This window comes from Cryptomeria japonica, chromosome 5, assembly GCF_030272615.1.
Source record: "Cryptomeria japonica chromosome 5, Sugi_1.0, whole genome shotgun sequence".
In the NCBI taxonomy this organism is placed as follows: Eukaryota; Viridiplantae; Streptophyta; class Pinopsida; order Cupressales; family Cupressaceae; genus Cryptomeria; species Cryptomeria japonica.
The window spans coordinates 564,903,895-564,928,196 of record NC_081409.1 but is presented as its reverse complement, the minus strand read 5'-3'; the positions used below and the strand labels follow the sequence as shown (position 1 = coordinate 564,928,196).

Genomic DNA, 24,302 nt, shown 5'->3' with positions numbered 1-24,302 from the left:
TTATTTCTCCTAGGCATCCACTTTGAGGAACATAAACACCCTTTTAAATTATATTACACTTAAGTCATCAATTTAATAATTAAACATTAGAAACATGAATAATTAAAATATTTCACTCAAGTTGCAAAAAACACTGCAATGACATTGTAATCCATTTTTTACCACACCATGATGAAACTGAAGAAGTGGGATAATGATTGAAGCCACCTAGGTGACTTACTAAAAATAGACGCTCTCTCCAAGAAGTTTGGAGAACACCTCAAATTAAGAAAACATTTCTAGAAGTGTCATGAAGCTCCACACTATCCAAAGAGCTTATGACAATAAATAGGAAGCCTGAAAAATCGAACCTACGACCTCCAAGAACTTTGCAGTCCCCATTCCCTCAAAACTAACCTACAGGAACTTGGAATTTAAGTTAAAATTTCCATCCCATGGGGCAGCTTCTGTAATGTCCCCTTTCTAACCAATTCAGTGTGGTGGACCCTTAGCCTATTCAATTTGGTTCCCGTAGGCTAATGAGTTAGGGTTTGGGAGATTTGGAGGTAGTTGATCCAACAAGATGGTAATATTAGATATTTATTTGGGTGTTGGCAATTATGATGAGCATAACACCCTTTTCTAGAGTGACTTTGAATGAGTTTGCCCATACTTACTATTTTTAGTATGTCAATTTCGGGCATCGACTAAGCAAATTGTCAACATTTCTAATTTTAGACATGTCGGTGGGAGCAATGGATATCATTGACTCAATAATTGGTGTAGTTTGGTGATTATATTTTAAACAATGATAACTTAATATTTTATTAAGTTAAATCAAATATTTAACTTTATTGTTACTTAGCATATTTTAAAATAAAGACTAATAGGGCACCAAGATGAAAGTGCAATGCAAATATTTAATGAAGGATTGCTTTTGGAGACTTAAACGCACTTTTATGAAGTCTTTGATTTTATTTTTAATATTTTAAAAGGCTATTTGGGAGAGGATGACCCCTTCTGGGAAAATATAAAACAAAAAGTAGGAGCTCATTTCTCTCAAGCTACATTTGATAATTGATATTGCTTCTTGTTTTGGAGGAGATTGTTTTTCTCAGGGTTTCTAAGGATGGAATCCTTTACAGCCAACATTGTCTATGTTGTTGAAAGATACAATCCGAAGAATATCTTGGTGATTTCACACAGAGATCACAATTGGACTTTAATGGTGTTTTGATATCTTCTTCTTCTTCAATTCTCACAGCTTCATATCTTCATAGATTGTTCATAGTGACCGATTAAGAAGATTTTGAGTCTATTGCATATCTTTGGGTCTGATTTCTGCTGGTTGTACCTTATAAGGCTGGTCGTATCATTCAAGGAGGGACGTGTTTGCTAGAAGATGAGGGTACTAGGGTTTGAAGTTGGTTTGATAACTTCTTAGGTGATGTTTGGAGTGCCCTCAACCTTTTCCATCCACCACACATCCCTGGGAGGGTTTCTTAAAGTTTGACATCCATTTCTACGGTGTCAGTTTGCATATTTTGTGAACAGCTCAAGCCATTTCATTGTTGCATTTTGTGGGTATGTTGGAAATACATATGTAATGCTATTTTATGAACTAGGTTGTGCAATGTCCCCTTCTTAGCCAATGTCAACCGATCAAGGTTAGTCTAACACCAATTCCTCATAGACTAACAAGATGGATAGAGGAACCATTTAGGGTTGGTTTTCTTAGGTTTCAGACAACATATCTGAGTGGTTCAGGAGATGTCAGGATATTATTTTGTGATATTAGAAAAGGTTGCTAATATTTAACTTATTTAAGACTCCTCAAAAGTACATATTATGATATGATTCTCTAGAGAAAGTATGGCGTCCCAGGAGAGAGAAAGTGGAGCTCGCTGTAATTTGTGGTTATTTGTAATATTACAAATGATATTAAAGGTGACCTTGAAAGTCAGAATTATTAAATTATGAAAATGACTTTATAATAGTCATTGAATATGATAAAGGATGAATTTAAGTCAATTCGGATGCCACCTTATTTGGGACTATTAAGTCATAAAGTGAAATATTAGAGGGAGAAAATAAAAGTAAATAAAGTTATAAGTTGGGCACTAGAGGAAACCCTAATTAGGGCATACCTTTTGGGAGACTATTTAAAAGCAACTTGGAGTTCATTTTGAACATGTCTTGGTGAAATATTTTCTTACTTTTGCCTCCTGAGAGGAGCTTGTCTGAACCCTAGGGTTTAAAGTTGCTTGTGAGGAGGAAATCCTCCATAAGTAAACACACCTGCAGATGTGATAGACCATCTCAGGGCGTGCAAGGGAATCCTATTTGCAGGGATTTCATTTGTGCTTAATTGAAATCAGTTTAGAGGTGATTTTGCTGGTTGAAATCTGAAGGAGGTGCTTGCTTGCCTAGCTGCCCCCTTTCCTTGACAGTTTGAAGTTATTTGAAGCCCAAACTTGCTTCTCCAACATTGGTTATCATCAGAACTTCATCTTCAGCACATGTGGAGTAGCCTTCAACCATTTTTAGTCACTAGAGAGGTTTCCAACACAAAAGACCAGTCCATTTGCAGACCGTACAGTTCTGTAATGTCCCCACTTTGAAAAAGAATTTAATAATAAATAATAATACAATTAAAATATAAATATATAACTTATATTTATTAATATTATTTTCATATTTATCAAATAATAATATAAATTTTACACTATTATATTATTGACAAAATAAGAAAGTAATTAAAAAACAAATATAATAATAAATAAATTCAGAAAAACAACTATTCAATAAAAACAATATATAATAAGATAGCAATTATCCTAAACAATAAATAAAGTTAATTATTAAATTAAATATAAATAAACTGATGTGTCAGAGATTGTCCCCTCACAATAGACAATAACAGAAACAGATATTTATTTAGATTCTAATTAATATGAATAACTATTAACTATTAAATTAATGACAAAGCAGTAACTAAATATTAAATCAATTAATTATTAACTATTCAACGATGCTTATTTCTTTTGTGAAATCACATGGGGATGTTAGCCCATTTCTTAAAAGTCATATCGATTACGGTTGCCAGCATATAGGGGGTGTGGCCATTAGAAAGTCACGTCTCTTCTAAGAGACGCGACTTTCTATCTCAGACTGCATAAGTATTTATGGGTGTGTGATCGCCTGAGACTAGGGAGGGGAATTATAACATATTACATAGTAGTTCATATTATATACCATGCGACAGAGTGGCAGAATTCATTAATAACCAGATTTCAAGCAATTACTATTCCACCGTATAGTAACTTTAATATATCTGATTTCGTAGTATTACTATAGGTAATAGTTACCGATTGCATAATTCCATTATTGAACATGGGAAAGCATTATCGATCTATCATGGCAAGTGATAGAAATTAGAATTCACCATTTCTATTGTATAGGTCCATTATACCTCGGATATTACAATTGCCGTATAAATCACACTGTGTGCACCATAACTGTATATCAGACATTAAAGTTGTCAGATAACTGGCATGATACATGTTTATTCCATTAGGTCAATATCAGAGATTACATATATTTCATCTAATCTCCATTATCTGCTTAACTCACCTTTATTTGACATAGTAACAGTCCCAATATTTCTCCATCTCCAAGAGGGGACATTACAAGCTCAAGGGTATTGAGCTTCATTCCTGCCAAACATTGGGGTTTGGTGAACCAACTTTGACCCATTTTTTGCATCCAGATTAGACTTATATTTTGGGCAATATTTTGAGTGGAAAGAGGCAGATTTTAAAGTGCTGCAGACATATTTCTGGGTGAGCTACTTGGCTGCCACCTTGCCATTAACCAGACCTCCTTATCTGCTGTTCTCAAGCACATCAACTACCAAATTAAGGAGTAAACTTTCTGGGTATGTCTGAATTAGTTTTGTAAGGCATTTTCTAGTCTTGGGTTATCATTAGTATCAGTAAATGTTGTAAAACTTAGCCCCTATCTAAATATGGAAATTTCAAGGACTTGGTTGCATATTTTCAATTTGTTTTCAGCTTGTTTCATGAATGCAAAAATAGCTCATTTACTCAATATCATTGTTCAAACAAACAACGTTTTGTAACTTTTGTCTAGCTCTGAAAGAAAATAAAAAAAAGAAAAGAAAACATAATATGTTTAATTAAAAATTAACCAATAGGTTGCTACAGAACTGTTCATAGTGGTTCCACCTAGGTGGGGCATTACAGGTTGCTCTTACTTTGGAGAAATATTGTATATTCAAATCATAAATTAAATCTGTAATTTTCAGCCTTATGTATTTTTGAATATTGTCAATTTTCTGAGTTGTTTATTGCTGCAAGTATCTTTACTATCTGTACTTTATTTATCATTCAAAACCATTGCAAAATACAAACAAAAAAACAAAAAAACTCAAAGGCAAACCAGGGCAGCATATTACAGCTTCTTCTAACTCATTAGTCTTTTCTTCCTCATCAGGTGATCTCCCAAGAAGATTACCTACTAGAATTTGATCATGCTTGAACACATTATTTTACACATCATTAAGATTAAATCTCTAGTCGTCATTTCAAACTTCACGTGAGTCAAGAAAACAGTCCTACGGAAAATCCCTTTTCATTTGCATGACATCAATGATCTTTGGTGGTCCCTTAACCGAACCACAAGGCACCACCTCATGTCCGAGACTTTGTGTTAATTTTTCCTTGGCTTCATTGTCCTCTTGAATTCATAATCTTTGTCTCAAATTTATTTTGTTAAGTTTCTCAATCTCTCTATAGGCATAATGGAGTTCTTCCTCAAGGTCCACTTCCTCTTCGTCATCATTACACACTTCCTCTAAATCTTGTTCTTCTTTCTTTTCATCTCTATCATCCTTTGCTTCCAATGCCATGAAGAGTATTTCTTTCTATCATTGTTTGAAATTTCTTTGTCGCTTTCCTCTTATGAGCTATTATCTTTTCTTGAAGAAAGATTTTTTTTTGTACTTACAAAAATCCTCCTCCTTTTCATATTGACCTTGCTTGTAGCCCTTCTTTCGTTGATGTTTTCTTCCTTTCTTTATGTAGTGATCCTCTTCATCCTTGTTGCTTTCACTCTTACCTTGTGGACATTTAGAAGCAAAGTGACCTATTCTACCACAATTAAAAAATTTGAATGGTAAATTACCTTGATATTTCCCATATCTTTTCTTTAGCTTTCTCATGAAGTGAGCTTCTTCTTCATCCATTTCATTGCTTGAGTTATCACTCTATTCACATACTTTATTATTTCCCTTCTTTGATGCTTTGAAGGCTGCCTCCCTTTTTGATGGCTTGTCTTTAGTCCTCATTTCGTAGGCAATAAGAATCCCATGCAACTCGTCCTTTGTCAATTTGTCTAGACCTCTCATTTCTTCAATCACCGAAACTTTGGAATAAAATATTAAAGGTAAGTATCTTAATACCTTTTGTACAATCACAGCTTCTTCAATCTCTTCACCAAGACCTCTTATTGTGTTCACGATCTCATCAACACAAAGCAAATAGGAGGCTATGTTCTCTTCTTCTTTCATCTTAAGGCTTTCAAATTGTCTTCGGTGGTTTGAAGCTTTGCCTTCTTCACTTATCATCTCCTTGATAGATATTCTTCAACTTATCCCATGTGTCCTTAGCTATTGCAATGCATAACTATAACAAAATCTAACCCAGATAACCCTCACAAAATTGCATTCTTGGTTTTCAGATTGTTTTCACTTTTTTTTCTTTCCTATCTAATCCATTGGGGGAGTTGCATGAACTATGTAGCCATTCACAACCGATTACAAATATCATACCCTAGGGCATTCAAATAGGTTCCCATCCTTATGCTCCAAAAGGCATAGATTGTTCCATCGAACAATGGTGCCTTGTTTGATGAGAATCCATATCCTTCTTGCCCGGCCATATGTTCTCTTTTAGATCTTCCTTCAAGCGGTTAGGCTATATTTGAAGGAACCTATTGTGATACCAATTATTGGGAGTTGAGTTGGCCATCCCCAAAAGGCATACCTATTCAAGAAACCGCTACCATCCCAGTTAAGGATTTCACACGAGGTTGTTAAATCGTAATCTCAAGAGGAGACACTAAACATGTTCAAACAAAGTATTGACCTCAAATGCACAACACAATTAAGCATGGTTTCTATCCACATATTGGTCTCTCACACAAGAACCCAATTACACGAGGAAGAGAAAGGAAGCCTAAGACATGGAGTTTCTTCACTATGGTCATCAAAAATAGTGGATTTAAGGGAGACGTGATTATCTCAAGTACTACCCATAAACAATGGATGCATTCCTTTGAACATTTACATCAAATAATAGATTTAATCCTTCGAAAATAATATTCTCTTGCCTACAACATTTACATCAAATTCTAGATATGATCACATAGGGTTCAAAAGATTATGTTGTTTTAATTATTTTCTTTGTTAATTAAATGTACACATATTTCATTAAATTAATGATTCAACTTCTTCTCTTGACCCTAGATATAATCCAAGAGAGTTAGATCAAGCATGACCACTATAAGAATTCAAATACTTCTCAATTCCTACCACAACCCAAAGAGATTGCTCATATAAATGGCTCTTAGGATGGACAAATTCAGGTTTTCAAACACACACATACCGAATTCCAATCTATAACATTTCACTCCCCTATTCATAAAGCCAAAAAATGAAATACCCAAAAGAAAACTCTAAACTCAAAAAATAAACTTTTCAAAAAATGTGTAACATACAAAACCTAAGCCCACCAGTAATGGACCTTGAAGTTCTTCACCAAAAAATTGAAACTCATCCAATCAAAAATCTATGTATACCATTAAATTCTACATAGCATTTTGGTGTTTTACATTTTTAAAGATGCATATATAGTGTATAATTATTTTTTACTAAATTTAAATTATATTAAAAAAAGAATTAAATTTTTCATCTCAAACTTTTTTTGAAAATTGTGTACCAGTTTTCCTCCCTATTGTGACGTTTTCACACATCACCCCATTGCAAATGGGGACCCCCACTTTTTTTCTTTTTAGGATAGTTGTCTTTGCTTAGTCGTTGATAGTTGTCATGTCTTTGCTATTAGCTTCTTATTTGTACTTCCTTAGGATCTTATCAAGTCTCCCTTTACTTCTCAAATTGGGATTTTGAGATGAAAAATAGACCAAAGCATGAGTTTGCTCCAAAACAGTGACCTTGACGAGTGTTTTCTTAGCAAGTTCAAGTTTGTGCAAATGAGAACCTTGAAATGCCAATTTGATTTAGGTACGAATGAAGATGAAATTTCCACCCTTTAAGTTGGAGAGTTCAAGACTTGGATGAGGTATGAATGGAATGAGGAATGAACTTGGTACAAATGGAGATGAAATTTCCGCCCTTTAAGTTGGAGAGTTCAAGACTTGGAAGAGGTATGAACGAAGTGAGGAACGAACTTGGTATGAATGAAGGTCAAAATTCCACCCCATCAAGTTTGAGATTGATGAAGAAAAGAGGTACGAACAAAATGCAAGATAAGGAAGGTATTGTTGATGTGTTTTTCATGCACATGCGGACACAGAATAAAATACCCAAAAGTATCTTATCCTCTCTTGAACAAAGTTACTCAAATGCTGAAGATTCGCATAAGGATCACTTGAGACAACTCCAAGTTTCTTGTATACCAGGTCTTGACTTGTGGATAGGCTCATTGGTTTAATGTGATTATGTTGGAATCACAAAGGGGACTTACGTTGAATTGTTGAATGTCTGAATTGCTGGAACTCGATCATCTGATGTTGCAATCTTGTGATGCTTTTTATCCTAAACTAGCTTGAGTTGAAAAAAGGGCGAAAGAGAAAGGGTTTAAGAAGCCTATTCTAATCCTAAGAATGCAAGAGAAGAGTGAATGATTTGATGGAATCCTATTGGGTGAGGTCTCACGATCAACTTGTGCAATTTGACACAAGCTCAGTGCAATCTTCTAAGGGATAATTTAATGATATTCAAATCATTATCATTAAACATTGATCACCATTCAAGTTAATGCATAAGCAAAGGATGTATAACAATTCGAAGTTATGCTCATATCATTCCAGTTGACCACGCAAGGCACACTTACAATCAGCAAGAGGCTAGTGGTATGGACTAAACGGATTCCACACAAATAAATTCAACAAATTCCTCCATTCAATCTAATCAACATGAAAGCAAATGAGAAGTAGACACCATGAGACTTGTTGAAATAATACATTTCACCATAACTTCAATGAAAAGAGTATCTGATTTACAAGTCTTTAACAACAATTTCTTCTTCTCCTAATCTATTCTAACTTCTAACTTCTACTAAACTATTATTGAGCTACTAACTCTTCTTCTATTCTATTCACTATTAAACTATATATTAACCTTTACAATTGAAGAGCTTGAGTTTTATATAGAAAGCTCATTACAATGAGTGGCCAAGATTGATTTGAGATCAATGGTCAAGATTTTACAATGAAAACCCTAATTAGGGTTTGTTACAACAAACTCAATTCTGGCCAATGAAATAATTACAACACTTTGATACGACCAATAGATAATAGGGGTAGGTGCCTCGGAGTTTGTGCCATCATGGATGAGTCAGGTCCATTGAATCAAGACATGCTGATGTTGGACCTCTTCAATTGGTGGAATAGTGACTAGGATGACACCTCAACTTTGCACTTGTAGACTTGATTCATCATCATGAAGGGATGTTGAGAGATATCTCTTGATACTCAACATTAGTCACTTGCTCAATATGATGATATGATGGGAAGCATTGATGTAGTTGAGTCATTCCTCCATCCTTGCTTGCTTGCTTGCCTTGGGGTGATTGTATGATTTCTCCTTCGCATTCCTTTGATCTCTTCATGTCTCCATGGTGCAGTGAGAGTCGAGATTCCTCTTGGGCATTTTGTGCTTGTAAATGAAGTTTTCTCCTTTGCATGGTGGTGTAGATCTTACAATCTTCCTCCTTTTGCTTTGCAATCACCATCCTTGATGTTTTTTTTTGTATTTGCTGATGAAGTTTTCTTCTTGAGGACATCTTCTTGACCTTGACATTGAAATTTCTTCCTTACAACACTTGTTTTGATTCTCCTCCGACGTGATCCCCTTGATCTCTTTCTTCATCTCCTGCAAAACAAACAAATTAGCATCAAACACACATGACATATAGTCTTTATAATCTCTTAATTTGATATGATTTCTAATTTTATGTGATTGGTTGGTTTGATAAGAGCATTTAGAGAAAATCCGCTCTCATGAAGGAGCACTTGAAGTTGCAATCGCTCCAAAGGAGCACTTGAAGTGATCTTCAAACTTGTCATTGAACTTGCTTTCACTCATTTCTCTTCATTCTATGGGTTCTAACATTGAGTCTTTCAACCACTCATTGATGAAAACATGACAAACTAACCTTAGGGAAGGCCTCTAGAGGAATTTCACTCTAAGAGTTAAGCACATGAAGTAGAATTTGCTTCAACTGGGGAGCACTTGAAGTTCGCTCCAGGAGTGATGCACTTGAAGTTCACTCCAAGAGTGATGCACATGAAGTTTGCTCCAAAGTGGATGCACATGAAGTTCGCTCCGAAGTGGATGCACATGAAGTTCGCTCCAAAGTGGATGCACATGAAGTTCGCTCCGAAGTGGATGTACATGAAGTTTTCTCCCAAGTGGATGCACATGAAGTTCGCTCCAGAGTGGATGCACATGAAGTTCGCTCCAAAGCTCATGCACTTGAAGTTCGCTCCAAAATTCATGCACTTGAAGTGAATTTCAAATCAAAACTAAACTAGCTCTCAATCACTTTTCTTAGCTTCATCAACTCAAACCTTAGGTCTTTCAAACATTCATTCATGAAAACATGTCAAACTTACCTCATGGAAGGCCTAAAAGGAAATTTCGCTCCTATCAAAGAGCACTTGAAGTAGCCTTCAATTTAAGTCTTGCTCATCTTTTATCCATTTTGAAAATTCAAATACATTGAATCATGCTCATTCAAAGGTCTTGAGGTAAATTCGCTCCAAGGGAAGAGCATAGGAAGACGTATGAATGAGCACTCGAAGACTTATTCGCTTCTGAGAGGGAGCAAAGGAAATCTTCACGTACTTAGTCAAATTTTGCCCTTTCAACCTGCAATTGACCTTCTTTACCTACTAAGCTCAAATTGACATCATTTGACCTCTCCTTTCTAGCATTTTGCTACTGTAGACCTTGACCAATCGAGCTAACAACCACTTACTCATTTCATAACTCTTCATTTCAGACCTCACACAAGGCTATCCACCTGACTCCTGGCTTCTTGACCATCTATATCTCTTCAATGCAAAGGCTAATAGCTAAGGACTCTAACACTATCCTAGAAAACAAGAAAAAGTGGGGGTCCCCATTTGCAATGGGGCGATGTGTGAATACCTCACAACAGGTACAAATGAAGATGCAAACACCAAATTGCTTGTACAAAAGAAGATGGAATGGCCGATTCGACAAAGTAATTTTGTTCATGCAAAGAGAAAGAGACAAATTACATCAATCAACCTTCGTACAAACGAACTCAAAAATTACCGCCAAGTTCAAGAAGTCCAAATGAGCATGAAAAAGATGCCAAGGTTGTCAAGTCTAAATGATGCCTAGAAAGCCACCAAGATCAAGTCCAAATGAAGGAGAGAAAGCTGCCAAGGATATCAAGTCCAAATGAAGAGGAAAAAGCTGCTCAAGCCTTCAAGTCCAAATGAACTCAAGAATGCCGCACAAGTTTACCAATGCAAATGAAATTGAAAATGATGATCAAGATTTAGTGATACAAATGAAAGTGAGATAGGCGATTGTTTTGGAGAAATTCACAAATGCAAATTAAGATAAATTGAAGATGATCCAAAGTTGATGATTTCAATTAGATTGCACAAGTGGGCACAATAAGGCGAAATGTGAATGGAAATAAAAAGATTGATCAAGACAATCGATCAAATCATCGAATTTCACAAAGTAATTTTTTCAAAGCACAAAGTACAAATGAAACATGAAAAGCCGATTTGACATAGGTACAAATGACAGCCCAAATATGGAGAATCTTATGCAATTGAAAGGACAATCACCGATTTGATTAAGGAAAGTGAATAGAGAACATAAGGAGAAGAAGTCAGCCATGAGAGCAAAGCGCTCAACAAGGATATTTTTTTATTTTATCTAAACAAGTCGGCCTAATGAGAAGTTGAAGTGAAAAGTGGTGACCTTTAGCCTTCGGCGCCTATATAAGGAGGCATTTGTAATTCATTTTGTCACATAATTCTGATCTGCACCTCAGCATACAAAGAAATACACACAGTCCAGCGATTTGACAATCATTTTGATCATTACATTTGATCAAAATGCACTTAGGAAAGGTGATTTTGGATTTTAGGATAAAGTTGAAGGCATTTTTAAAAGCTGATATAGGATCAGATCTCACAAGCATAAAATCAGACCTAAGACATAAAGTTAGACCTTAAAAGGTGAAATCAGATCTCCAAACATGTGACTCAGACCTTGGAGCACTTCAAAATCAGATATGAGAATCAGAGATAGAATCGCCATTTCATCATCGTTTTGAGGATATACAAAATTAGAGGTTTGTGAAATCTATCCATATCATGTGTGTTTAATACCATCTTTGTTTATTTTGCAGGTATGACTAAAGAAGAAGATGAAGATGCGGACTGCAAACAACATCAAGAACACTTCAAAAGCATGGAAGAAGACTCAAAACATTGCCAAGATGAAGGACTTCAAGCATCTCAATAGCCGCAACACAAGGCAAGCATGACAACAAGAGGAGCATAATATATTCAAAGTTTTCATTGCATCATGACAAAATGAAGAAGTTTTGTTGATCAAGACAAGTTCAAAGACCAAGAAATCATTTTGATACGAAGAAGTCAAGACCTTGGAGCATGAAAGAAAGATAACTTACATAATGATGAAGGAAAGTTTTGCAATCTTGAATTACCTTCGAGAATCCAAGAATCAAAGTCTGTACAATTGAGGAGTCAAATCCAATTGGGTGTATCATTCATCAAGTAGATCATGAGTAAGGGAGGATCAATCATCATCATCACATTGAGTGAACTGAATAATGTTGAGTGTCAAGAGATATTACTCAACACTCCTTTATGATGATGAATCAAATCTACAAGCACAAACTGAGGTGTCATCATAATCATCATTCCACCGATTAGAGGAGTTCCACGTCAACATGTCTAGATGCAATGCACCAGACTCATCCTATAGAGGCACAAACTTTGAGATACCTACCCTCATATTCCATTGGTTCACATTCAATATTGAACCTAAGAGTAATTTTCTCACTGGTCAAAAGGAGTTTGTTGTAACAAACCCTAATTAGGGTTTCTATCATCATCATGTAATCCTGGCCATTGATTGTGAATCAATCTGAGCCATTGAATTGTATTGAGAGCACTATAAAAAGCTCAAATCTCTCATTTGTAAAGAGAGAATAATGGCAAATTAACAATAGTAGAGTAATAGAAGATAGATAGTAGCCAGACAATTAGGAAGTAGAAGCTAGATTAGGAGAAGGCAAAGATTGTTGCCAAAATCTTTTTGTAAAGAGCATATGATTTCATTGAAGCTATGGTGAATTAATGTGTTATTTCAACAAATTGCATGGTCTCTACTTCTCAATTCATTTGCTTTCATGTCGATTAGATGAATGAAAGGAATTGTCAATGACTAATGGTGAAATTCATTTATCCATACCATTAGCAATTTGCTGACTGTAAGTTTGCCTTGTGTGGTCAACTGGAATCCTTAATGAGCTTAACTTCAATTGCTATTCATACCTTGATATGCATCACCTTGATGGTATCCTTGTTGTTGATAGTGATTTGAACATCACCTGCTTTCCTTAGAAGATCGCATTAAGCTTTGCAGAGTTGTTGCTTTGCATGTCAAAACAAGGCTTAGTCGAGTTTCATCAAAGATTGTTCATTGTTCCCAAATTCTTAGGATTAGAATCCCTAAAGTTAAACCCTATCTCTTTTTCTCTTCTTATTTTCCAAGCAAGTAGTTAGAATCTCAGTTCCAGCAACATCAAACGTTCAACATTCAAGTATTCAACGTAAGTCCTCTTGGATTACCAGCAATCACATCAACCATTGAGCTTATCCACGAATCAAGACCTGACAGTAGAAACCTTGGAGTTGTCTCATTTGATCGCAAAGCATAGCATTTGAGAGACTTTATTCAAGAGAGGATAAGATACCTTGGTATTTTATTCTGTGTTCGATTGTGCTAAGAAACACATCAACACTCCCCATTTCCTATACCAGTACCATTCTCTATCTCCTGGTTAACTGTGAAATTTCAGACCGACCATTGACCGTGCAAAAACACTCCACATTTCACAGTCCACAAGCATTCCCTAGAATTTTCGACATACCAACCACAGAACGTACAAAACCACTCCAAATTTTCAGAAAAACAATCAATATGATCAGATATGTGAGTTCACCAAAGCACTTAATGATGAAAGGCTCCCACCTCTTTTCCACTGATACTGCATAGTAGAAGGCATATCTACAAAGAGTTTATTTTAATATCCAACATCATACTTTTCAATGTAGTTTAGGGATCATTGTGTTTGGCCCAAACATTTTCTCACTTTGACAATCCTGTTTCTGGAGACAAGGATTCACATCTGATAAAATCCTTGTCTCTAAAAGGATCAGTTTCAAATGATCAAATCTCTGGAAACAACCATATAATTTTCTAAACAAACCTTAGTCATGTATCATGTGATGGTTCTGTTCTCACTTCTCAGTTATCCCATCTTTATATCAGCATCCAGAACAGTTTTATTTCACATCAATGAGTCCAGCACCATCATCTCTTATAATCTATAAGCTTTTCATCTCGATACTGCCTATCTCACTAATCTTTAAATTCTTCTGCCTTCAAGATGGGTTTGCAGGCCTTACGAATTAGCTATCTGGGTGTCATCTTCCTTGGGTATCTGCGAATTAAAATAGACAGTGGTTGAGACTAGATAATTGTTCTGTATGGCAAAAGTAATTTAAACATCCACTACAATAATATTTATTAACTCACACAACAGGGATCTTTAAACAAATATTTTGATTATAAAATTACACATAACTACACTCTGTAGACCTTTACAAAATTACCAGTCTAGCACAGGATTCACTCTAACAAACTAACTAGCCACTTGATTATTTTTCTAGCAGAGTTAGAAAGCTGGAACTGGAAACATATTGATCTAATTGCAAACTGAACTCCAAATTCTCATATTATGGTTCTATGGGATTGAATAAGGATCTTTCATTTAATTTCAGATCTTGTGCCCATCAATGCATGTAACCTTTATAGTCTTTAAAATGTCGAGCGAAAAACACATTAATCATGGAAAAATACCATGTTAAAGCTGAAACATTTCATATATCTTACTTGATGAACAAGAACTACACGATGATCATGGAGTTGCTGGATGATCATTTCACAGACTGTAGTCTTTCCAGAAGCTGTACCACCTGCAACCCCTGCAAAATTCCAGTGCATGTATCTTCTGTCAAATGAAAACATTCAAATTTTAGCTGTGCTGTCTAGTAAACCAGAGTTTTGAATTTGAGCTGAAAGTGTAATTTTATAGTTTAAAACCAGCTTATAAATGCTTCATTCCAAACTAAAATTGATTCCTGAATTCAAAATTTTGTACCAGTTAAAATTTTGGCTAAGCTATTTGCTTTACCCCAATAAGAAAAGGTAGTTTCATTATACTAAACTCATTCTCAAAAAGGTTTCTATAAGTGATTCTTGGAAAAGTTAGTGCAACGTATGCATGGATCTATAGTTACAGGAGATGCAGACTGGAACTGGTACTGATACTGATAAGAGAGATGAGGATGGATAACGGTACACCATTTTTCAAAAAAATGGAACACTGGAACTTTAAAAAGTATATAAATTAAATTTAGGAAAAAACAATTATACAATGACCATGCAACTTCAACTAATCAAATAACTTCAACTAATCAAATATGCTTTAACTTAAAAACCAACATTTTGAAGTACTGAAATAGATGGCAATGAAAGCAGAGATTAATTATATTAATATTCTACAATAATCTTCATGAAATAAACAATTAAATTCTAAACCATAATCATCTGGGCAAGGCAGATGGACACCGGGACTGGGATGCAATTTTTTTTTTAAAATAGAATAGAGGTACTCAAAGATGGCTATATTTTCTATCAATTAATGAAAAAAATTTGTGTGGACATTTTAAAACCTTTTATTGTTTCTCTCTGCACTAGAACCTCTTTGGCATTTGACAAGAAATTTATCCGCTGCCATGAAAAAGAAATTGATCCCAAAAAAATAAAAAAATTACAAATCATTTGTAATGCTCAATCTTGTTGCTACCGTGTGGCCATAACTTAAGACTCTGATGCATGTTCAATATGATAAGCTATAATTGAAAATATGTGCCTGATATTATATTAACCACTGTGAATAGTAAGTCGAAGTGAATTTCAAAAAGGATTTAGATTAGATTTGTGCTTGCCTAGATCACATTTGTATATGTTAGGTCACATTTAGGTATTGGTGACTTGGATTGAGTGGGTCATCGATGTTCGGTGTTTATGATAACTCAAATTAGAGACATTTGTATCTCATTATTTGAGTTAGTTGTTATTTTGGTTAGGTTTTACTTTATTTATGCTTTGCGGACTCAAGAGATTAGTTAATATTTTTATTTAAAAATATATAATGATAATTATGGTATTGATCAGTGTGATTCCATTTGGCTACAGATGTGTTACCTGAAAGTATGAGGTTTGTTTTACATGTCTATATATGATTAGTAATACTAGTGCTTCAGCTATCTCTACCACAGATGTATTTGATATGTGAAATGAGTGTGCAGGATACAGGTTGAATCGATCAAGGAAAAGAAGATGATTCTAAGTGCCAAAACACATCCTACTAAGCCGTGTGTGAAACCCATAAGTTATTAAATCAAAAAACCCTCAGCCATAAAATATGTTTTGCTATGACATGTCTTTTAAACATGTATGTGAGTTTGGTCTACTTCCTGCGTAGTTAGTCTTTGTAAATTCTTTGTGTGCATAGGTGAATACTTTGTATTCCCAGTTAATTATTTTACACTTTTGGAAATAAGGATAATTGTTATACCATATATATTTTTATGTTTTTAAATTGTCTTTTTCTAAAATAAAGAAAGGTTTCCTCTTATTATAATTTTCAGCCATAGTAGCTGGGTAATAAGAATTTTTTTTATTTTTACCCTTGAGTGTGATGTTTGGGTTTTTTCAGACCAAACACCTTGCACAGAGTATCTTATTTTATTCCTCCTAGGGTTTGGGGACTCCATACTTGTATTTTATTTCATTTCTCTTTGAGTATAGCAGATGGATTTTTATTTGGATTCACTGCGTAAGGAGGAGAATGGGGCACAATTGGTAGAAGAGGAGGGGGGTTGTCACAAATGATGCTATGTCAGTGGATTTTGGGTGATATCCTCTCATTTATAAGGGAGATCTGATCTGTGTTGAAAGCATAAACCCTATTGCGGAGATAAAATCAGATTTGAAAGGATTGGACAGGGATTTTGTGTGGATGAACATCTAGGGTTTGGCATTTTAAAAGGGGGAGAAATTTGCGAGTTTGGCATTTTAAAAGTGAGAGAAACTTGCAGGTTCTTGGTTCAGTATTTGGGCAAAAGAGAGAAACAAGAGAGGAGAAGCAGACTCTCATAAGAGCTTGGGTAGTGTTGTGACCATTTCACACATCGCCCCATTCAAATGGGGACCCCCTCTTTTTGCTTTTGTTTTGCCTGTTCTTCTATCTGCTTTTAGGGTTTTGAGTAAGTGAGTGAGTTGTCTGGACTAGGGTCAAGCCTTAGGGGTTTCTTTTGGATATTTTCAAGCCGAGTCCAATCAAGTTTTGAAAGATTATTAAGCATCCTCCCGAAGATTGCAAATTTTTGAAATAGGATGAGCCTATCAGAAAGTCAGGTATGTCTCAGGATGGGTCCAGTCAGGATTTTGAGGGCAAATTCAAATTTTGTCTAAGTGTTAGCATTTTAATGATGGAATTGTGCATTTTTGTCTAGGTAAATTTTGACCAAATTTTTGAAGGCTTGATTACCGATTCCCGGCCTTGAAGATGACCTAATTATGCCTTGTCAAGTGACTGAAGACCTAAATTTTGGATATTTTGGCTTATAGAGGTGAAATCGCTCCTGTCCCTCTCCCAGGGACCAAGGCGAAAATGATATTTAATGCATATCTGTCTCTAACTTCCTTTAATTGTTTTATGCAGGGTCGCCAGGGGATATAATTGGACGTAAATTGAAGATTTTGAAGATTTTGAAGACTCGAAAATGATAAATTTTGAAGGTTTAAAGAAAAGGCGCTCCTGTCCTTCACTGAAGGACCAAGGCGAAATGGTTTACTTAGGTCATTCTTGGCCTTGATTGGTCAAATTGAAGCGCCAAGGATACAATGATGGATGAAATCGACATGATAGAACACCCAGACTTAGTCAAAAGCGATGAAAGGTTGAACTTTTTGTCTAGCAAGATGAATTCGCTCCTGTCCCTCACCCAGGGACCAGAGCGATTTTCTTTGTATGCACCTTTTTGGACCTTTTCAAGATTTGGGCTCTTGTTCATAGCTTGCAAAAAGATGGTATCTTCCCCAGCAAAGGAAATTTGAGATGAAAATTGTAATGATTTGGCCTTGAGGACAAAAGGCGCTCCTGTCCCTCACTGAAGGACCGGAGCTTGAATTCCGAATTTGCATTATCCTCACAAGATTTAAGTGATTTCGCAATTTGAAGAGGTCAAGAGAAATATGTTTTGCCCGTTGAATATAACTTGAATAGGCCACAATGAAGAGAATCAACCCAAGTTGCAATAGGCGCTCCTGTCCCTCACCAAGGGACCAGAGCGATTTTCAAAGGATGCTCCTGTCCCTCTCCAAGGGACCAGAGCGATTTTCTCACAAGACAAATTTTTGGCAAAGGTAAAGCGAGTTTCAAGTTTGAGATGAATGGAGGAAGGCCTAATCGATCCATTGAAGATAATTTTGAAAGTTAGCAAAACACAAGTGAGCTCATAATGGCCAAGGCGCTCCTGTCCCTCACCAAGGGACCAGGGCGAAAAACACACTATCAAGTCTTCCTCCCCAAATTTGGACGAATCCAGATCAAGACATAAGATTGGGGTGATATTTAAAAATGCTTCAAGGAAGAATGAAGTTGCAAGGACCACAAAACTTGATGAAAGTTGGCTAGGGCGCTCCTGTCCCTCACCAAGGGACCAGAGCGAAATCTTCAAATTTGCCTAATAGCCTAACATTTTGGAATGCTACTTTCGTTTCAAAGACTCAAGATGGAACAAGGAATGATTGTTTTATGCCTTGAAGGTAATTAGATATTGATATGGTGCTATGGACTAAAAATCGCTCCTGTCCTTCACTGGAGGACCAGGGCGATTTCTATAAAATCAACAATCTTCCTCCAAAGCCACGCCAAGACAAGGTGATACAAGGTGGGAAATGTCTTTCGAAGGACGATGAACAAGGAATCGACCCCAAGAATCAACGATCCTAGGCTCAAATGTAAAAATCGCTCCTGTCCCTCACCAAGGGACCAGGGCGAAAATCCTTGGAAGAGCTCATTTTGTCTTGAGAAAGCGAGTGGAACATGCATTGAAGGGACGAATGAAGATCATTGTTTACCCCCAACATGAATTTGCGATTTGGAAGACAAGGACCAAGGACAAAAGGTAAGATCGCTCCTGTCCCTCACCAAGGGACCAGGGCGAAAAGTGCTTTAAGGCACACTCCTTCCAAAGAAGGAATGAATTAAACTCAAGGTTCCCAATAAAAATGCTATTTTGGACGTCCAGGAAGAGACTTTGAACGTGAAAAGCAAGAAATACAAGGCCAAAAATGAAAAGGCGCTCCTGTCCCTCTCCCAGGGACCAAAGCGAGGTTCTTAACAAAGTGATATTTTTACCATGCCTAGGCGCCAATGTCCTCTAAGACACATTAAATGCCAATTTCGCTAAAACTCCAAGATATTTTAAAATCAAATTGACATTTAATAAAAGCGGATATCATTTAATAATTAATTTTTGAAGCCTTAAAAAATCGAAATTTTTAATTATAAAGGCATTTAAAATTAATTTTTTTTAAATTGAATTTAAAAATGGAGCGCTTAAGGTATTTTTTTTAATGTTTTTGCTAAGTCGGCCTTCTCCTTTTATTAATTTTTATTTATTTTTGGCCTATTTTCCAAGTCGGCCTATGGGAAATTGCAATGGTGAGCGCCTATATAAGAGAGGAATTTTGAGCGATGTTAATCCATCATTCATCCATTCATTCAAAGTGCGATTTGGAAGAACAAGAAGGAGTGCGAAATCTGATCTAAGTTGGAGCGAACTTTGTTAGAGGCTAGAGGTGGAGCGAATTTTCCTCAAGGCGTTGAGGACTAAAGGTGGTGGAGTTGAGGCTCGTGAGGATAAAAGGGAGGCGCATTTTGCTAAAAGACTTCGATCTACCTTTTTCCTAGCGAATTTCCTTATTTTGCATCGTTTTTTAGAGTTAATTCTCAAGTGGAGGTATGGCGAGATTTATCCTAGTCTCAATTTTGAAATTTTGAATTTCAAATTGCATAGTTATATTCAGGAAATGATAATTCAAAGATTTATCATGAAGTTTCCTAAATTTAAAACTTAAAATCTAGTCTATATGTTTAAATTGCAAGATATATTACTCATTATGAAATGTTGTGTAGGTGTCAAGATGGCGACCCCAAAGGCGGGAGCATCCACTAGTCGACCAGCTCTCATGAAGGAAGATCAAAGGAATGAAGAATTGGAGACCAAGATCGTGTCAAAATGGAGCAACATTGGAGATACCAACTTGGGAAACTTCAGTGTGAAGAAGTTTCGAGAGGTCCCTTATATTGGAAAGCCATCACCTGTCGCAAGGAGAATAATTGAAAGTGGCATTATCAAGGCGGTCGGCTTCCCTCCAGCAGTCCAGTGTCATGAGCTGATGATCGAGTGTGCCCGCCATTATGACCCACAATCAAGATCAATCATGTCCAAGGAAGGAAACACTCTGGCTTACCTTTTAGATGAGGCTATCAGTGAAGCTCTTCATCTACCAGAACATAAAGATATGATTTACAAAAGCTTGGAAGGAGCTAGATCCATGTACGAAGATGATCCAGACACTTGCTTGAGCATCATCAATAAGAATTGGTTACTCAAAAGTCGTCCTCGCCTAAGCAAGATTCCCAACACACCACATAGGATCGACTTCTAGGAGGAGTACAGAGATTTGATAACTTTACTCAATCGAGTTACAGGGGCTCCTCAAGCCTTCTATTTTGAGAAGTGGATGTTCTACTTCATCCAAGTGATAGTTCAAGGGAAAGGAACAATTCATTGGGCTAGAATTATTAGCCATTGCTTGGACGTGCAGTTGAGAAGACTGAAGGCTACCACGTCATTCCACATGAGCTCGTACATCATATATGCCTTGATCAGGAGTTTTGAATATGCAGGAGTACCTCACAGAGGAGTGATCGGAAGAGGACCCGGGGAAGTCAGAGTTTGTGAATCTTATGTTCATTTGCATCATCCACCTGGAAGTAACAAGTTAGTTAATGATACCGTCACGATGAACATCACCAGGACATTGCAAGGTGGGATTCACAATCGGATATCTCAAGATGCACAAGAGCTTGTAAAGAGGTATGGTGCTTGGTTTATCCAATTCCAGAAGTTTACATATATTAGAGTTCATGGGTGTCCTTCACCTCCATATATGTTGCCAAGATATCCAACAGACAGAATAGTGTTACTGGATGTAACCAGGCAGTTGGCGGCTTATGCGAAGGCATTCAGACACAGGCATGGAAATGGAATTCCTGTGCCTATCATACTAGGGAATTCAGTTGAGGTATGTCCTAATGCTCTAGCCATGGATGATGCAGAGAAAGAGTTGGCCTTATATTCATTTTCATTCTTTGCCTTGAGAGAGAATTTTGATCCTTATGGATATATAGAAGAAACAGTTGGTAGAAAGTACAAGCACGAATTTCAAATAGAGGACTTTTTGATGAATCTCTCAGATGACTTAGAAGTGAAAAGAAAGATGCATTCCAGGTTGCCTTTAGATCTCATCAGGAAATGCAAAGTTTACAGAGTGGCTGATCAAGCTCAGGACAGTGGCAGACATCTCCAATCATCTTATGACCGAGAAGACAAAGCAGTAAAGATAGATTGGAATGAACCTAGGGTTTTTGACTTAAAAGCTTTGATGGCTCCAGTTTTATCTTGTACTCGCAGATGGGTTGATGTGCAACATCAAAAGTTGAGAGAACAGAACATGCCTATGACTTTTACTTTGGAGGAAAGGCCAGGGGAAGGAGGACCAAGCACAAGCGAAGGCAATCCTCATCCTAGGAGCACAAGTGAAGGCAATCCTCACCCTAGATGCGTAAGTGAAGGCAATCCTCATCCTAGAAGCGCGAAGAGGAAAGAAAGACCTGAGAAAAGGGAACCCTCCAAGAAGAAGCAAGAGGCCCATCGAGATCACTCATCTGGCACATCTTCTCGACATGAAAAAAGGACAAGTCAAGGACAAGAGAAGAGGGTACTTGAAGTTGAGAAATCTATGGAATCAATGGTCCAGAATGATAAACATGAAGAAAGGCAAACACCTCAACGTTCATCAAGTCAATCTCCCCAAGTCAATGAGCTACATGAAGACAAGAATGATGATGAAGTGACATCTCCTCTCCGAGAAGAGGGATCAGTGCCTAAAGAAATACAAGTTCGAGAGACAAGGTCCGCCATTCCAGATTGGTTAAAGGAGAGGCTAACAAGGGTGATTGTGATCGAAGATGAAGATAATGTAATTGATTTAGAAAGCCTTGTTGGAAATTCTCAGGGAGTAACAGAAAGGAAGAAGGCCACCAAAATGTCTAAGATGATCAGAGGTGAGACAGGGTCCAGGAAGTTGCAGATAGCTACGCCAGCAGTGGACAAATATGAAGGTGAAATCCTTGCAGAAGAGTATGATGTAGAAACATTTGAGCTTGGTCCACTCACAGCCGAGCAGACACTGGATGAGGCCACTGATTCATTTGAGGCACTTAAAGACAAGCTTAAAGAAGAAATGGAAAAGAATAGAAAGCTTGAGCAAGAGGTCGGTGCTTGGAGAGGCTACATTAGCCATCTCAATCAGCCTTTGGGACGTCAGGATCCAGCAGTATCTCCTGTGCAAGCACTTCCCCTTGAATCAGTTGGTGAGGCAGAAAGAGTTAAGAGCTTGGTTCAGCTTATGAGCTCTTGGATTGACAAATCTCATACCGTTGCCATTGAGTTCGCAACAAGAATGATGCAAACCACCCATCGAGCTATCCAGGTCCTTGAGATCATTCACAACCTAATGATAACAGTAGCCGCCTTTGCACACACTAGAGATGTTATCATTCCTTTCCTGCAAGTAATCAGGCAAACACAAAGGAAGATCTTAGCACAAGAAAAGATAATGGATGGAGGAGCTCATAATTTACTCCAGTGGTCAACTCTACTCCAGATGAAGGAAGTTCTTTTCGAAGACATTAGCACCAAATGCAATCAAGTTGAAGAGGTCATCCATCCAATTCAGGACAAGGTGTTTGAGGTGTTGTGTTCTATTCTTGGCAGGAGGATTGAAGATGAGACAGATGTGAATCTTCAAGAGTTGGAGGAGAAGGTCAAGGTCATCTTTTGCAAAGATGAGAATGTTATCACAAATGAGCAAAGAGATCAAATGTTCGCCACTATGCTCCTGATTGAGAAAATCAAAGAACTCGAGCCTGGATGGGACGTAGCTCTTCTCAAGGCTTTCGATCAGGTCATCCACTTGGAGGAACGAATGAGGAATCTTCCAGAGATTCCTATTGCTGAGATCGAAGGAATTGTCTCTAGATTCACTGCATATGCTAAGAAGGAGCATTGGAAAGGGAACAAGGTTCTAGAAGAGAGATTGTTATAGATGATGTGGCACCTTAATTATCATTGGTCTATGTTTCCTAGATTTTTGTGCCAATTAAATATTTGGCTATGCATTTAATATTGTTCAATAAAAGGGGAACTTTTTGTAATAAACTCTAATTAGGGTTTAGGTGTCAGAATCTCAGCGGTTGATCTTCTTTTGATCTGGGTCGTTCATTGTAATTGAGGATGCTATATATACCCTCATTCATTTTCATTTTGTCATTAGAAAATTAGAATATAGATAGAGAATAGCATAATAGAATTAGAGCTTTTGGAGAGAAGAAAGTTATTTTGTAGCAAGATTGAGTTTTGAAGAAAGAATTTTAAGCAATTGTTGTCTATTTTTGGCTTTGAGATCAATAAAATATTGAAGTTATGGTGTTTTATTGCAATTCTTGTGGCTACTTTCATGGTTGCTTATTTTCTTGAATCATTCTTGGTCGAAGTAGTATTTGAATTTGAAGGACTAAGTGTTGAGCTTGATCTTTGGTGAGATTCACGTTCCAAACCACTAGCTTCTTGCTGATTGTAAGGACGCCTTGTGTGGTCAACTGGAGATATTTGGATTGCTTAAACCTTCAGTCATTATTGAACTATTGACATGTACCTTCATGGTAGTGTCTATGATTCTTGATGAATTGAAAAATCATTAGTCACCTTAGAAGATCGCATCAACTTCAATAGAGTTGTTATTCCTTGGCAATACTGAAATTGGTAGAATCTTACCAAGTCTAGCCTACATTGAGTCATTCCTAGGATTAGATTAGAATTCGTTTCTTGCAAACCCTACCTTTTGATCTTTTTTGAGAACTTGTTAGTTTTAGGAAATCCTGTTCCTGTACGGAAACGTAAGGCCCCTTGATGAAACAGCATTCACAACGACCACTGGTGCTTATCCACATGTAGAGACCCTACATTAAAGAACCTTGGAGTCATCCTGATTGATCCTTTTTTTTGCGATATCTTTAGCAATCAGAGGCTTTATTCAAGAGAGGATAAGGTACCCTTGGGTATTTTATTTTGTGTTTGATTGTGTACAAAAATACACGTCAACACTTCCACAACTCACTCATGACTTTTTGGGCACTCCCTTCTCAAGGAAAGTCCATCCATTGAAATTAATTATAAAAAAAAATGGGATCTTCCATGCCAGTGTC

The 24,302-nt window shown here is 36.7% G+C and overlaps 1 protein-coding gene across 3 annotated transcripts in view; it reads right to left on the bottom strand.

Moving 5' to 3' along the window:
* Window positions 1-24,302, bottom strand: part of LOC131074935 (uridine/cytidine kinase UKL1, chloroplastic) — a 214,480-nt gene that overhangs the window by 149,855 nt on the left and 40,323 nt on the right. For all 3 annotated transcript variants that reach the window (XM_058011677.1, XM_058011678.2, XM_058011679.2), the window contains one exon: window positions 14,504-14,595. In XM_058011677.1, coding sequence (XP_057867660.1) covers window positions 14,504-14,595 — 92 coding nt within the window. The remainder of the gene's footprint in view (window positions 1-14,503; window positions 14,596-24,302) is intronic.